General features: G+C 39.0%; 1 protein-coding gene across 1 annotated transcript in view; it reads left to right on the forward strand.

The window, feature by feature from the left end:
* The first annotated feature begins 6,746 nt into the window (after positions 1-6,746).
* ADAM10 (ADAM metallopeptidase domain 10) overlaps positions 6,747-17,839 on the forward strand; it is a 135,638-nt gene continuing 124,545 nt past the window's right edge. Inside the window, exon 1 of the mRNA XM_042941897.1 lies at positions 6,747-7,055. Within this exon, the coding sequence (XP_042797831.1) occupies positions 7,001-7,055 (55 nt within the window). The 5' untranslated portion in view covers positions 6,747-7,000. The remainder of the gene's footprint in view (positions 7,056-17,839) is intronic.

The raw sequence follows: 17,839 nt of genomic DNA on the forward strand, positions 1-17,839 counted from the left end.
GACTGGTTCTGAGTAGATAAGGGAAGAGTCTGCGATGATTCTACCCTCTACCCCAGGTTTGGGAGAGTGGTGGTGCCATTATCAGAGACCGGAAGTTAACATATTGAATTTGGCATCACAGTGAGACATCCAGAAGGCAGTTTATTAGGAGTTGGAAGTTTAAAATGTAATTGTTGAAACATTTACCAGGATTGGCTTGAGTTGTGCAACAAGCATTTTCATGTAGTATTACTTGTGTAATATTCTGTATACAGACATATACTTGCCAAATTTCTCGTTATTGCAGCTTGAGGATAACTTTTATTATACTGGTAGTATCAAAACTGTGTATTGCTGCTAAGGAAGTAATACTATTAATTGCTGCTTTTGAATGGATGTTTGAGTATTCATGGAAGGACTGTGATACTTATATATTCTAACTAAGTAAATGCTTACATACCAACTATTACCTTCCAGGCACTGTTATAATCACTTTACGGTGTTAACTAAATTTAATCATCAAAACAATTCCATGAGACAAATATTTTATCATTCCTATTTTATAAGGAAATATTGAGGTTAGAAAGGGTGAAATAATTTGGCCAAATTCATACAGCTTACACATGGGACAGTGGGGAGCCAAACCCAGGCAGTCTATGATGGTAAATCATCAGTTTCCCATACATTTGCAAAATACCAAAAATGTGGTAAGTTAAAATTTTAAACAAAATAGCAGTTCAAACTTGGAACATTTTAATACCATTCATTATGAAGCTGGTCTTTTATGTATTTATGCTTTAAAATAAAAATGTGGGGTGCCTGACTGGCTCAGTGGGGAGAGTGTGTGATTCTTGATCTCAGGGTTATGGGTTCCAGCCCCACATTGGATACAGAGATTACTTAAAAAAAAATCTTAGGTGCTCCTGGGTGGCTCAGTCAGTCAAGAGTCCGACTCTTGATTTTGGTGCAGGTCATGATCTCACTGTTTGTGGAATTGAGCCCCATGCTGGGATCTGCTTGGGATCCTCTCTCCCTCTGTCTCTGCCCCTCTCCACCTCTCAAAAATAAATAAATGAGGGGCACCTGGGTGGCTCAGTTGGTTAAGTGTCTGACCTTGGCTAGGTCATGATCTCGTGGTTCGTGAGTTCAAGCCCCAGGTCGGGCTCTGTGCTGACAGCTCAGAGCCTGGAGCCTGCTTTGGATTCTGTGTCTCCCTCTGTCTCTGCCTCTCCTCTCCTCATGTTTTGTGTCTCTCTGTCTCTCAAAAATAAATAAATGTTACAAAACAAAACAAAAAAAAAACAAGTGAAGCCAAAAGATACCTTAAAAAAAAAAAGATTGTATTCCTTTTTTTTTTTTTAAAGCAATTTCCCTTTGTGTCTTTCTTTCTTTTTTAATTTTTTTAACGTTTTATTTATTTTTGAGACAGAGAGAGACAGAGCATGAACGGGGAAGGGGCAGACAGAGAGGGAGACACAGAATCGGAAGCAGGCTCCAGGCTCTGAGCCATCAGCCCAGAGCTGACGCGGGGCTCGAACTCACGGACTACGAGATCGTGACCTGAGCTGAAGTTGGACGCTTAACCGACTGAGCCACCCAGGCGCCCCTGTATTCCTTTTTTTTAAAGATTTTTAAAGTTCATTTATTTATTTTTCTAAGATTTTTTTTTTTAAATGTTTCTTTATTTTTGAGAGAGAGACATAACATAAGCTGGGGAGGGGCAAAGAGAGAGGCAAACACAGAATCTGAAGCAGGCTCCAGGGTCTGAGCTGTCAACACAAAGCTTGACTTGAGGCTCATGAATCTATTTTTTTTAATGTTTATTTATTTTTGAGAGAGAGAGAGAGAAAGAGAGTGCATAAGCAGGGGATGGACAGAAAGAGGGGGACAGATGATCTGAAGCAGGCCCTGAGCCCAAGGTGGGGCTCTAACTCACAAACCAGGAGATCATGACTTGAGATGAAGTCACACGCAATAGACTGAGCCACCCAGGTGCCCGAAAAGGGACACAAACTTAAGTTTGATATTCAGTGGTCATCTTGGTAATGCAAAATATGATTTTGGATTCTTTCCAGTTGAATTCAAAGAGAAAGTGTCATTTGCTTCTAACCATCATAAATCAATTATAAAAATTAATTTAAAATAATTATAATAAAACTAATTATATACTGTGCAACATGAAACATGCCGCAAGATAGTCGAATAACTGGAAAATCAAAATATAATTGTTGACAGCACGACCAAAAGAAAATAGTAATAAGCAAAGGTGACAGACAATGTAATGTTTGCAGGTAACTGTGTCTTTTAAGAAATGGAAAAAAAGTTCATGAAACTCTGCCATCCTTTAAGGTTTTTGTTTTTTGTTTTGTTTTCTTGAGAGACAGAGAGAGAGAGAGTGCACAGGAGGGGTAGAGGGGGAGGGGAGAGAGAGAGAGAATCTCAAGCATGGTCATTGAGGAGCCTGATGAGGGGCTTGAATTCACAAAAGGTGAGACCGTGACCTCAGCTAAAGTTTGACTCTTAACACACTGAGCCACCCAGGCCTCCCTGTCATCCTTTAATAATTCCATTTATTATTATTGTTGTTATTATTTTTACTTTTAAGTAGGCTCCACACCCATCTTGGATCTTGAACCCAAGATCCTGAGATTGAGTCACATGATGTACTGACTGAGCCAGCCAGGTACCTCATTATAAATGGATATGCTCTTTAAAAAAAATTTTTTTTTTTCATGTTGATTTATTGTTGAAGGAGAGAGACAGAGCGTGAGCAGGGGAGGGGCGGAGAGAGAGAATTCAAAGCTCACAAAATCCAAAGCAGGCTCCAGGCTCTGAGCTGTCATCACAGAGTCCCACATGGGGCTTGAACTCATGAGCCATGAGATCATGACCTGAACTGAAGTCAGACACTAAAACAACTGAGCTATCCAAGCACCTTGATAAATGGAAGCTCTTAATGATGGCTTTGGAATTACTGACTGACTGTATTTATTAATGTTAGAGCAAAACTATAATAATGTATTTGTCAAACTGACAAAGAAGCACACTCTTGACTTAGGCAAAGGGTAACAAATTTAAAAAATATACAGCATAAAAAGTATAGGAATACCATTTTATTATTAATAATGATACTACTAATATTTATATTTCCGAATTCAGCCTATTGAAACAGGATGCCAAATAGATAAAAGAATATCTAGTTAAATGCCATCAAAAAGTTGTAGTTAAGGGGCACCTGGGTGTCTCAGTTGGTTGAACATCCGACTTCGGCCCAGGTCATGATCTCCCAGTTCAAGAGTTTAAGCCCCACGTCGGGCTCTGTGCTGACAGATCAGAGCCTGGAGCCTGCTTCAGATTCTGTGTGTGTGTCTCTCTCTCTGCCCCTCCCCAGCTCATGCTCTGTCTATCTCTCAAAAATAAATAAAAACATTAAAAAAAAAAGTTCTAGTTAAGGGGCACCTACATGGCTCAGTCGGTTGGGTGTCCGACTTCCACTCAGGTCATGATCTTGCAGTTTGCGAGTTTGAGCCCACATCTGGTTCGCTGCTGTCAGCGCAGAGCCTGCTTTGGATTCTCTGTCCCCCTCTTTCTGCCTCTGCCCCACTTGCATTCTCTCTCGCTCTCTCTCAAAAATAAATAAACATTTTTAAAAAGTTCTAGTTAATGAAATAAAAGTGCCCTTTCTCCCTTATTTGCCATATGAATATGTTCTGGAACTAGATAGTGGCGATGGTTGTACAGCAATATGAATGTACTAAATGCCACTGAATCATGTACTTTTATTCAACTTTATTTTTTCCAGCTTTATCAAGATATATCCAACATATAACATTGTATAAGTTTAAGATGTATAATGTGCTGGTTTGATACACAATATTGCAAAATAATTACCACAGGGGGGTTAGTTAACACCTGTAACACCTCACATAATTACCATTTCTTTTTTGTGGTGAGAACATTTAAAGTCCACTCTCTTCACAACTTTCAAGTATGTAATACAGTATTAACTATAGTCACCATGCTGTTCATTAGAGCTCCAGAATGTACTCATCTTATAACTAGAAATTTGTGCCTTTTAACCAACATTTCCCTCTCTCTATCCCCAGCCCCTGGTAATCATCAATCTACTCTTTGTTTCTATGAGTTTGGCTTTTTTAGATTCCATATATAAGCATGATCGCACAATATCAGATCTCTTATTTCATTTAGCATAATGCCCTCAGAGTTCACCCCTGATGTGGCAAATGGCAGGATTTCCTTCTTTCTCATGGCTGAATAATATGCTGTTGTATGTATATACTATATCTTCTTTATCCATTCATCTATGGAGGGACTTAAGTTGTTTCCATGTTGTGTCTATTGTGAATAATTCTACCATGAACACGGGAGTGCACATTTCAATGTTCTGATTTCATTTTCTGTGGATGTATACCCAGAAGTGGGGTTGCTGGATCATATGGTGGTTCTATTTTTAATTTTTTGAGGAACTATTTTCCATAATGGCTGCACCAGTTTACCTTCCCATCAACAGTGCATATGGGTTCCCTTTTCTTTGCATTCTTGCTAACACTTATTATCTCCTGTCTTTTTGATGATAGCCATTCTAATAGTGAGGATTGTGGTTTGGATTTGTATTTTCTTGATGATCAGTGTTGTACTATTGGCCATTTGGATATCTTCTTTGGAAAAGTGTCTATTCAGTTCCTCTGCCTATTTTAAAATTTATTCTTTAGGATCCTGGCTGGCTCAGTTGGTGGAGCCTGTGACTGTTGATCTTGGGGTTTAATAAATTCACGTCCCATATTGGGTATAGAGATTACTTAAAAAAATCTTTAATAAAAAAGTTATTTTTTATTCAAGTATAATTAACATACAGTGTTATATTAGTTTCAGGTGTACAACATGAGGATTCAACAATTCTATACACTTCTAGTGTAATTAGTGGATCCTATGATAATTCTATTTTTAACTTTTTTTAAGATAAACAAATTTTTTTTTTTAAATTTTTTTAATGTTTATTTATTTTTGAGACAGAGAGAGACAGAGCATGAACGGGGGAGGGTCAGAGAGAGGGAGACACAGAATGGGAAACAGGCTCCAGGCTCCGAGCTGTCAGCACAGAGCCGGACGCGGGGCTTGAACTCACGGACCGCGAGATCATGACCTGAGCCGAAGTCGGCCGCCCAACCGACTGAGCCACCCAGGCACCCCAACAAATTTTTTTTTTAAGAGAGAGAGCAAGTGAGTGAGTAGGGGAGAGGGCCAGAGGGAGAGAATCTTAATAAGCAGGCCTGATGCAGGTCTGACCCTGGGATCATGATCCTGGGAGCATGACCTGAGCTGAAATCAAGAGTTGGATGCTCAAACCACTGAGCCACCCAGGTGCCCCAAGATTTTTAAAAATTTTAAGTAATCTCTACACCCAACATGGGGCTTAAACCTACAACCCTGAGATAAAAAGTTGCATGCTCTGCTAAGTCAGACAGGTGCCCTTATTTTTAACTTTTTGGGGAATCTCCATACTGTTTTCCACAGTGGCTGCACCTATTTTGCATTCCCACCAACAGTGCACAAGGAATCCCTTTTCTCCACATTCTCACCAACACTTGTTATTTCTTGTGCTTTTGATTTTAGCCATTCTGACATAAAGTAATACCTCATTGTGGTTTTGTGTTTCTCTGATAATTAGTGATGATGAGCATATTTTCATGTGTTTGTGGGCCATCTGTATGTTTTCTTTAGAAAAATGTCTATTTGGGTCCTCTGCCTATTTTTAAATTGGATAATTTGTTTCTTTGCTGTTGTGTAAATTCTTTATATATTTTTTATTTGCAAATATCTCCTCTCATTCTATAGGTTGCCTTTTCATTCTGATTGTTCATTACCCCGTGTAGTTTGATGTAGTCCCACTTATTTGGCTTTTGTTGCCTGTGACCAATGTCAAGGAGCTTTTGCCTTGTTTTCTTCTAGGAGTTTCACGATTTCACGTTCTATGTTTAAGTCTTTAATCCATGGACTAGAAGTTTGAAGAACCAAAGTGAGTTACTGAGAAACCACACATGAGCTTCAAAGAAGTTGGGGTGAGGACGATAAGAGAGTTTTCCTCAGAGATGTGAAAAAGAGAGTGGTAAAGAGGACATGCTTTGGGCAGGAGATTGAGGACCATGTGATTTAAGCTGCACGCATTTAGAATGGCCAAAGCCTTATCTGCGACAAATTTTTAAACAATTCAGAAAAAATGCCATAGGCTACGTCTTTCCTTTCTGGGCTTGAAGGTTTTACATCTGTTTTGATCACTGGTGGCTGTCGCTTGTTGGGACTTTGCTTTCGTTTACTTGGGTGATGTCGTGCACCACCCGAGGCAGAAAAAAAAACGAAATACAAATCTCCCTTTCATGCGAAGTTAAGACAAAAGCGGCCTCTTAACATCCTTCACTCTCCCGTTTTAGCCTTGGGGACGGTCATTAGCAGCGATAAGAAATAGGGAGCCCGGTTAGCTCTGCGGAGCTGCTCTCTCGTTGGAGGGGCGGGACCAGGAGAAACCCCGCCTCCCAAACCCAATCCCAGCTCTCCGCCGGCGGACAGGAAGCGGCGGCAGGCCTAGCAGCCCGGGAACCGGGCCCCGTGCGCATGCGCCCGCCCCTGGGGTGCCTGGGGGAGGGGGAGGGTCGGGAGGAAGGGGTGCGGCTGGGCCTGCTGGTTGGGCACCGGTGCGTCACGTGGTGAGGAAGGAGGCGGAGGCCCCAGGCTCGGGGGAGGGAGGTAGAGAAGAGGGAAGGAACGCGGGGAAGGAACGCGGGGAAGGGAGGAAGGAAACGAACGAGGGGGAGGGAGGTCCCTGTTTTGGAGGAGCTGGGAGCTTTGCCGGCCCCTGAAGTGGAGCGAGAGGGAGGTGCTTCGCCGTTTCTCTTGCCAGGGGAGGTCCCGGCTTCCCGTGGAGACTCCGGACCAAGCCCCTTCAGCTTCTCCCTCCGGATCGATGTGCTGCTGTTAACCCGTGAGGAGGCGGCGGCCGCGGAAGATGGTGTTGCTGAGAGTGTTAATTCTGCTCCTCTCCTGGGCGGCGGGGCTGGGAGGTGAGGCACGACCCCGAACGCCGGGGACGCCTTGACCACCGCGGACCGCGCGGCGGCAGCGGCGGCCGGGTCGAGCGGAGCCCAGTCGCGCCGCGCGGCGGGCGCGTCAGTCAGCCCGGCCGGCCGGCGGCGCCACTCCGGCGCGCAGCACTCCCGGCTCCCTATTGTCCCCCGCGCCCCGACCGCGTTCCCTTCCGTGGCGGGCCGTGGAGGCTCCGAGCCTCCGCCGAGGCCTTCCCTACCCCCACTGCCCCGGCGCCACGGGAGGCGGGGGTCGCCTCCCAGAGAAATAGTCTGGAGATCCGAGTCGCCGGGCGTGAGCCGTGGAGCCCAGGCCGGGGGCTCCATACCTCCAGCCTGCTCGCCGGGTTGCCGGGACTGGCAGTCGCCGCGGGGCCGGCAGTCTTTGCCTCCCTCCTTCCGTCCCCAGCCTGTGCCCGGTGGGGGATTCTGGAGTCCGCTCCACCGCGGGGAACCGCCGCGCAGGCTCGTGGGAAGTTGCGATGTGTGCGGCGGGGCTGATGTATTGTTCTTTACCCCGCTCGACGATCCAGACTGACCCGGTTCTGCAGAGGGGCAGCCCGTGGAGGGGTAACAGTGGTCCCCTGCTTGTCTGAGACGAGTCGCTTCCGCTGTCGATAGTGCCCTGCCTCTGCCCGAGTGTTTGGAGACAGCTCTCAGGAGGGTGTGTTTATGCTCAGTGAAAACATTCTGTTGCCCAGGGGAAAGGGTTTGGTGGGGAGAAAGGTAAGCCGTTTCGGGATGTTCTTTGATCTGCAGGTTGGATTGTGTCTGTTAGAGGGACACTCCCTGGGTGACCCACAACTTGAGTTTTCTTAAACTCTGAGGTGGAGTAGACGAACAGTGTAGTTAGTGGGTTGTCAGACTGTAGCAACTATCCCACCCCGCAAATTGGAGTTAAATTTACCGTAAGCGGATACTTTCTTGATAACTCGGGTTTTGAAGACGATTTTTATTTCCAGCGTATCCTAGGACCGGCTGCATTGTTTTGTTGTTGTGTAAAGGGCTTTATTTCAGGTAAAGTTTTTGACTTTGCCCAAAGTATACTTAAAACACCTCAAAGTGTGTTTAAAAGCACTGAATTAAAAAAAATTCCCGGAATGCTTTGGATGAGTATAACCTAATGTGATCACTTAGAAAATGCTGTATATTTTAAGTAGTGCGTTGTTTCTGTTCTTTGTCACTTTAACTTGGCGATTGCAGAGCCAAGTGTATTTTCGACTCGAGTTCTACTTAGTCGGAGAATGATACTTTGTAGGTACACATTTGTTGTAGTTTGTGGTGTTTTTTTGTTAGATACATATTTTAGATTAAGAGCTTCTAGTAGATGTTTAGTTTTAAGAAGTATCATGTGCTACAAACTCTTATAAGGGCCTTTTCACTTAACATTTGTATTTACGTTCTGTATGTGGCTTCCAACAAATCATTTTTCTGTCTGTTCTATTTGTGATTATAGTCAGGTGTTGGAGTCTTGATTTCTAGAAGGTGGTAAAAAGTAAGACAAACACATGAGGTACTTTAAACTACTGAGGAGTGGTAATATATAAAATGACTTTTGTTTTTAAGGAATGAAACAGTAAGAATAGAAACTGGTGTAGCCTGATGGTTGAAGAAAAAGTGAATTAACGGCATAATCTTTGTGGGTTAAGACCCTTCTTACACAAAAGTCTAAATTCAAAACTCTCGAGTCATTCAGAAAGTATCATTGCATTAAACATTAAAAGGTTACTTACTTTTTGATTTTTTTATGTTTATTTTAAGCAGAACTTAAAGACACTAATAAGAAACTTCCATTTTAAAATTAGCATCAAGATTGTAGACTTTGGGCATATGGAGATATTTGTGATTTTATTGTGATAGGAACTACCTTTAAATATGAATTTGAGCTATTTATATTTATGGTCAAGTTTGTAAGAAGTTTATATGATGATGATACACAGAATAGAATACATTCAAATTAAATGTACTTGTTTTAGCATATGAAAGAAATGAATATGTTTATGTATATTAGGAGAAGTTGGATTTAACTTTGGATTTAACTTTATAGATCACTTTTACGTTCTTAATAAATGGTTTTAGTTGCTTCCCCCATTTTGATTTGCCAATCATTGTTTTGCATTAATTTTTTCTTTTAATATGACAAGTGGAAAGTTGGAAGAGAGAATGAAAGTGTTTAGAATCCTAAAACTTCAGCTGTCCTAAGGGTGTTCATTTCTAACATATGTCTCAGTCTATTGTATTTGTAGGAAGATCCCGTAAAGTTTCCAGAGTTAGTGTCTTAACAGACATGTATTCAAATGTATGCATAAAAATCTTTTCTTTATTATTCGTAACGGTAGTAGAAATTTATTGAAACTATTCTGAGTAAATATAGTGCAAGGAATTTTTATGTATGTGTGAATATTACTTTTTAACACAAATATTTTGGAGAGTTGTTGTCTTTTCTCTTTTTAAAAATTAGTGTGTTTGAGAGGAGCAAAGATATTTTAGCTCTAGCAGTATTCAGTCCAATAGTACTTGATGAAATTATATATGAAATGAAGTTTAGAGTGTGGCATGTTTTTTTATATTTAAAAATCCAGTGTAAATGATTTGCTTTGTACCATTCATTCTCTAGAAATAAGTTTTCTGGAAGTTTGGCCAACAGTATTAAAAGTATCAAAGCTTAAGCTTAAGCAATTTCTCTCACTTCTATAAGGGTCTATGAAATTAATGAGAGACAGATTTTTTTTTTTTTTTTTGGTCTCTGTCTTTAAGAGTTCTGACTGTTCATCTTTTTAACTTGAGATTGATAATCCAGTTAGCTGTATCATCTTGAGGCCCATTCAAGTCATGCCCTACATTAACTATGTCTTCTCTGTACAGGAGCTCTCTGAGTAGCAGGGGTTGAGGGAAAATGGGCATAGCAGGCACCTTTGTTTCCTGATGTTCTTTTTATAACTTGTTTAAGATCTGGGGTGTTTCTTATCTGATCTCTTTTACATTTTACAAAGAACTTGCAGGGTTAAGGAGGGGGAGGAAGGGACATTTCTCTGATGTCTTTTGTGTGTCTGATACTGTGTTAGGAGTTTCACTTGTCAGCATTTATGAGAGAGTGGTGATATTTTACAGTTGAAGGAATAGGCTTGATGAAATGATTTCTTGAGCATCATCCACCTGCTGAGTGGTGAATTAGATCTTCAAACCCAAGCCAGCTTAACCTCAAAGCCTGAACTTTTTACCCATTGCCCCCTCATAGCCTTTGTGAAAGCAGTTTTCACATATTAGCTCAAAGGTGGCCCCTGGACTAAAACACCTTAGAGATGTGTTTTGTTTGATTTGCGGTGTCTTTAGATTTCAACTAGTTCTCAACATTGAAAAATTGGGAAATTTCTCAATGAAATTTGTGAATTTCTGGAATTTGGGGGGAAGAATTGGAAACCCCAGGCTCTTCTGGGCCGCAGTCCCATTGTCTGTAGCAGAGTGGTAGAGAGCAGTAGCTGTTCTTTTTAGACTGGGCATGTGCTACCAGTCAGTGCAGTTACTATCAGTGCAGTTACTGGTAATACACTTGGCCTGCTTCACTCATTTTTGTTACTGGTGTGGATCCTGTGAGTATGCTGTTTGCATCTGTGCCTTGGCTTCATCTTGCATAGATGAACCCAATCTTTTAAAAATATTTTTTTGACTGTAACCTCTTATCCAACTTTTATTATATTTTTTTGTAATTCTTTATTTCTTCAGTAGTCTTAAAAATTTGTTAAAAGCTTTGGCATACACAGTGCTTTTTTTTTTTATGTACCATTAGATTATTTGGTATTAAAAAAATTCCTGTTTCCATGATAACAATTTGAATTTTTTTTTTTTTTTTTTTTGTAATTTGTTTTTTAATGTTTGTTTATTTTGGAGAGAGAGAGCACGAACAGGGAGGGGAGGGACCCAGAGAGAGACACATAATCTGAAGCAGGCTTCAGGCTCTAAGCTGTCAGCACAGAGCCCGATGTGGGGCTTGAACTCACGAACCATGAAATCCTGACCTGGGCTGAAGTGGGATGCTTAACTGACTGAGCCACCCAGGCACCCCAACAATTTGAAGGTCTTAAAGAATGATGGTTATAATTTTTCTGAATCACTTTATTTCAGTGAGCAAATAAGAAACCATTTCTTTTTCTACTTGGATGAGACTCAGAAAAAAGTGGTTGAGGGTCATGTAAGTAAAAACTTAGGCTTCCTTTCTTTTAAGGACAGGTTATAAACATAAACTCTGTCTTTGAATTCATAAAATGAAATGGAGTAATACATTCAGCAATAAGCTACATGTTCCAACATTGTTGGGAGATGACAGTGACAGGTTCACATATGGGAAGATTCCAAATAACAAGTCTCTGGGACTTAGACTTGTAAAATTTTGGCAATTTTTGATGGAAGTTTTTCTAAGATGTATTACACATTTACTGTGTCCTTAAAATGGGCTGACTTTAATCTTTTTTTAAAGGATTGAGGATTAGTATAAAGAACAATTGTTCTTGTTCTTGGTCTGTATTGTCATTTCTGGTTTTTTGTTTTTGTTTTTAATTTTCCCAGAAGCAATTGAAATGGGTATTCTAAGTGATTGTGCTTTTTATTTTTGTACCTAGTTTCAATAGTATTTCCAACTTTTTCGTTAGATTTCCTGACTTTCTTGCAAACTTTTAGGATATCACCTTCTAAATAGTTGTTCCTAATACATTTTCTGTGGGAAACTAAATAACTATACTTGATACATTTACACACAAGGTGGAATGAATAAGTTCTGCATCTTCTATGGAATACATGTACATGAGCTTTGTATATATACATATATATGTGTGTGTGTGTGTGTGTGTTTATATATGTATATATGAAAAATATATATCTATGTCTATCTATCTATCTCTTTTAACATATGTGTTTGGTTTGGGGAGTTTAGTGATGGGGTTGTCTTGTTCTGAACAATTAGGATGATGTTGTACCAATGTATTTTGCTAGTTAAAGAGAGGCAGGGTAGAATGAAGAGAGAAAAATGATGAATAAAGGAAGACACAATAATAAAATGCACACTCATATGGCTACAGGTAGATCATTTCCTAGATTTGAATCATGAGTACTGTGGTTCAAAACTAATATACTAGATTGTTGATATTAACCGCATCTTAATAAAGGCAATTGCAGTAGTCTCTGCAGGAATGTAAACTGCAAGTTAAGACAACTGTTCTCTGTGTTTAAAGAAGCAGTTAGGTAAAAGGTAGGTGACAGAGGCTCCCCATACTATCAGACTGTGTTTTATTGTTTGCAGTAAGTAACTGTTGTGTGTTACATATGGTTTCAGTGACTTTGTGATTTGCATAAAGTTAAATTTGTCTGCCTTTGAATTATATCGTATTCAAATGGTTAGAAAACTTTTGCCAAAGTTGGAGGTATATTTTTGGAATGGTCTAGCATAAAATATATATGTGGAGTAACAAAAATGGAATTTGTGTGTGTAGAGAAGTTGGGGGGCAGGGCTAGCATAGTCATTGGTTAAAGCTGCCAACACAAGTTTCAGTGAGAGGCCCGTGTGGCCACTAATGGGGAGATAAATTGTATATATGAAAGAGTGTGGACAGAAAAACACAGTGTTTTCAAATCTGAGCCCCAAGTCACAGGGCAGACATTCCAAATTCTAGGAATTGATTTGCATTTGGACTGTTTGCACATGGGCAACTCTCTGTGATATGCTTGGGTAAAGAGCCCCAGATTTTTTTTTAAGGAGGAATTGATTTATTTAATGATTGTTAGTGATTCTTCCAAGCAACTCTAAAATGGCTGCTTTTTGTGAATAAAAATCCAGTAATTCTAATTAATTTAGTTGTCAATTTTTATACTAGGTAAAGAAAGCAATGTTATAATAAGAATGAAAGGAAAAACTAATAATCCTACCAGTTTGATTCCCGTGAGGGCAGTAACATTGCTATCCTGCTGTGTGAAGGCTTTGCCTTGGTACCAGTAGGGACAGTCCTGTCTCACTAGGTTGCAGGAAATAGCAGTACTGAGAATAGTTCTTAGAGAATGTAGACTCCTTTTGATACTGGGTGAATTCATTCTGAAGCTATTACAATTCCAAGTAAACAGTGTGAGAACGTGTACAGTGAGAACATTGCTGTTTAGTCACCAGTTTATTGTAGTCTGTGGTTAGTAGGAGTCGTGAAGCTACAGTCTTGAGTGAGGAGTAAAAAGCACTGAGTTTGTCAGCGTAGACAGAAATGCCAAGATATAAAAATACAGTTCCAATTATGTATCGTAGTTGCAGTTGAAATGAGGATTTATTAAGCTAAAGGAACATTAGCCAGTTGGGGAAAGCTTTTTGAGAAAAGGGAATGACATAACAGTCTAGTAAGGTTCTTGTAGGCTTATTTGCCTGGAATGGAGAGTCCATGGCAGGAAATGAGAAGTGCTAACTGGGCCATGATAACCAGGACTCCAATTATTCATATTCTAGGCCATGATAACTGCAAGGTAGAGTATTATGGAATGTTGGTTGGAATCCGTGTTGAGAAGGTGCGATATGATACAGTAGGGGATACATTAGCTGCTTGATGAATTATGTGTTTGAGTCCTTGATTAGGGTAGTAATTGTAGAAATAAATAAGGATAGAACAAGAAATCTCACAGAAGAAAAACTGGTAAAACTTGGCGGAAGTTTAAAGTGAAGCTAACAAAGTTTATTGAGGGCTCACTGTTGAATGCACATCTCAGAGGCTGTTGCACTGGAGAGAGTATGGTTTTATAAAACTTAGAGGACCTCAGTGTTTGAAGTTGAAAATAAGACATCGTAAGATTTTGAATCTAGATAGGTTCTAGTGTGGGATGTATGTCAGAGTCTGGGATTTTGTCTTACTTGCAAAACTAATAATTTTGTTGGATATTGGTTAAAAGTTTGCACAGTCTTTCAGAAATATGTGGCTCATCATATGGGAAGCACTGCTCCAGATAGTTGCAAGGTAGAAGTTTGGTGAATTTGGAGTGGAGGGGAGGGTTAAATTTAAAGATACATTAGCAAGTATATTTTTACTTTGCAAGTATATGTTTACTCTCAAGTTGGAATTAGCCTCTCTGGTTCAAGAATATGCTTGATACTCTTGATATTATGTGAATTATGAACTTCCTATTTCAGAGATAAAGTAGGGAAAAGAATGTGATCTTTGCATTTGAGTCAAATGTACATATATGATTTTTCGAGCAGAATTGTCTTTCCATTTGCCTTTGCTTGCATTGATAATGGCAAGGCATACTCATAAACGTATTTGAACTTTGGATTTAGTTTTCTTAAGACTATAGATATAATCCTATACTTATGAATTGAGTGCGATATTAATTTGCTACCTCTTTTCTTAAGAATTAATTGAGTGACTTAGTTGGTTAAGCGTCCAACTTCGGCTCAGGTCATGATCTCATGGTTCATGAGTTCGAGCCAGGCATCGGGCTCTGTGCTGACAGTTCAGAGCATGGAGCCTGGTTTGGATTCTGTGTCTCCCTCTCTCTCTCTCTACCCCCTCCCTCCACTCGCTCTCTGTCTCAAAAATAAATAAACATTTAAAAAGTTTAAAAAATAGTTTTAAAAGAATTAATTGGTATAAGTTTGTAAAAATGCTGGAGACTGTGTTATGCAAATGTTATTAAAATTATGTTGTTTCCAGGCCTACTTTCATTTGGAATCTATTAGTTTCAAAATATAGATAGATAAGATGTATTTCTGGAAATCGAAATGCTAGAAAGTTGATACCAAGCATTAGAAAATAGAATTTAAGAAAAGACATAATTCCTTCTCCCGTGCAGTTTTATAACTTTTTAATATTAATCATTCAATCTTTTAAAATGCTTATTATTATGAACTTGCATTGTAGTATTTATGCAGTTTTGTAGCCTTTAAAAAATTAACGTGTAAAGTGTATATGCAAAGCAGACACTGAAATATTTATCAGTGGTCTAGAGACAGTTTTGATTGTCACAACTGGAGGGATGCTACTGGCATCTAGTGGGTAGAGGCCAGAGATGCTGCTAAACATTTTACAATGCACGGGACAGCCCCCCACAACAAAGAATTACTGGCCAAAATAGTAGTGCTGAGGGTGAGAAACCTAACTCTAGAGGAAACTTGAGTCTTTTTACCTTTTTTTTTTTTTTTAAATTTCTGATCGCTTGCTGTCTTAATTGATTACTCAAGTTTCATAAGCTTCCATATTTCTATTCTGTTTAAACCTTTTTCTCCTAGTGTTCTATGCACTGTAGCTCTGAAAATTTTACTTTATCATTTATCTTCTAGCATTTCCCATTCTTCATTTTCCAGTTTGTGGTTGGGAAGTAAATCTGATTCTGTTAATTTATAATAGTGGTTGAATGACTGATAACTCATGAAGATTATTTAAAAACCAAACCAAACAAGTTGCTTGTTAACCCAGAACAGCCACAGATAGTAGGATTTTAGTTTCTGTGGGATAGTTTTGAGGGACTCATCCAGTAACTTCTGCAATCAGAATTAACTTTTACAAAATATTTTCTTTGAAATTTGAACTCCTCAGTTCTTAAAAACTTTCATCTTTTTTTTTTATAACTTTATTCCCCCTTCCTCTTATTATCATCATTAACACCTTTGGCAGAATTGCACGTCCAAATATCCTGGAAGGAGGCAGAGGCAGATGGGCAGATGGTTTGGGGTGTAATATGGGAGAAGGGTGAAGTAATGAGAATGGGTTTGGGATTAAGTGAGGGTGTGGGGTGGATCTATACCAACAGTACAGTTGTAGCTGAACCTAGTGTGTGTGTGTGTGTGTGTGTGTGTGTTTAGGTAGATTGAAAGTCACAGTGTCTTATATGGGTTATTCTCTGTACCTTTATCTGCTCTTATTTGAAATGGTATAAAGGCATTTCATTCAGTATAGAAATCTAAATTATATACATGTTTCCACTTTTGGATTTTTAAGCTGTATTTCATAAGTTAGTGGTAGAAATTTAATATATTAAGTACGTTTTAACCATTGATGTTTTGTGCCCTTTGTAATTAATTTAGCTTATAATGGACAAAAGAGCTACTTATTTTAACTTCTGAGCCAGCTAGCTTTATTATTTTAATTTTCAGAAACCACTTCATCGCAAAAAGTGGGTGTGTTGAAATATGCTTATAATTGTAGAACACACCCTACAATTGTGAACTTTTACTTAAAACTGTTAGGTGTAGATAGATGTTTCCTTGTAGAAAATGGTCTGACTCCTTTCTAGTGAAGAAATTGATAATGTGGCTTAAGTTTGAAGTCACATTGTTGAAGTAACTTTTCTGAGAATACAGTAAAGATACTTAAGTATATTGCTGAAATTAAGGACAGGATAGTTCCTGGAAGTTTAACTTTGTCATACAAGAGAACAGTTTCGTTAATGGTATTTAGTGCTTCAGGATCAAATACAAGAAGCATTGGTCAACACAGTATGATGTCTAAGACACAGTTGATGACTCAAGTTTCTCAGGAAGGAAATAAACTTTTCTGTTGGGGAAAAATGCTCTTCGTACCTAATTTTAGAATTATACAAGTGAAAAGTCTGTTGAAAACAACTTGATTACAAGTAATTTTTCTGAGGAATGGAAATGTGCCAGCCTTAGCTTTTTCTTACACATCCTCCCATTTATTGTAATTGAGTTTTTCTGTAAATAGGGAGATCTGTAATGTCAAAACATGTTTGCAGAGTTTTCTTGTCCCGTTCTTAAAATTGTAGAATAACTTTCTTTGATATAGATAGAAAAAAAAGTTTGTTGTATAATAATTGCTGTTCCACACAAAGATAATGATATTGACCCACCATCAACAAGATATATTGATTATTTTTTAATCTTGATGTTAGTGAAATTTTCATCCTATGTGTTTTGCCCTATTCTTATATTTAATTTAGATTTAAACAGAAGATTGTAGGATTTGGATTCAGAAGTTGGAAAGGAAGCTTTTGTTTGTAGCCTCATTGTGGAAAGTAAGCAGAATATGGAAAATACTCATGGAATATAGAAAATATTTAATAATATTCAGTATTCATTTATGGAACCCTTATTATATGCCAGGCAATGTTCTCAGGGCCCAGTCTTTACAACACCTCTGAAAGATAGGTTCTGTTATTTTCATTTTATAAATAGGGAGTAGGACCAGGGAGGGTAACTTTTTCAGTGTCAGGATTTGAACATGGTCAGTCTGGCTCCAGAATTCATACTGAATTCATTAAATACTATACTGCCTCTAAGAAACATGTCTCATGCCTTAAAAGGCATTATAGGGGCACCTGGGTGGCTCAGTCAGTTAAGTGTCAGACTCCTGATTTCGGCTCAGGTCATGATCTCATGGTTCATGGATTCGAGCCTTGCATTGGGCTCTTTGCTGACAGTTCAGAGCCTGGAGCCTGTTTCTGATTCTGTGTCTCCTTCTCTCTCTGCACCTCCCCTGCTTATGCTCTGTGTCTCTCAAAAATAAATAAATGTAAAAAAAAAAAAATTACTATTCTCAAATTTTAAAAAGGGAGAGACTTTCCAAGCTTTCCAGCAGCAAGGGAGACCAAGTTATGTTTTTTCTTCTACTTCTTAGAACTTGCTGGCCATTTTTTTTATCACTCTTGCAAGTAGGTGATTTTCTGGTATTGCTTTACTTTTCCTCCAATTTTTTCTTTTAATTTAAAAATTTTGAAAATTTGTTATGTTTTCTCCATTTAATAGATCCAATCCAGTTATTCTTTACCAATTTGACACATAGGCATTT

The sequence above is a fragment of the Panthera leo genome, chromosome B3 (assembly GCF_018350215.1).
Source record: "Panthera leo isolate Ple1 chromosome B3, P.leo_Ple1_pat1.1, whole genome shotgun sequence".
Taxonomy (NCBI): domain Eukaryota; kingdom Metazoa; phylum Chordata; class Mammalia; order Carnivora; family Felidae; genus Panthera; species Panthera leo.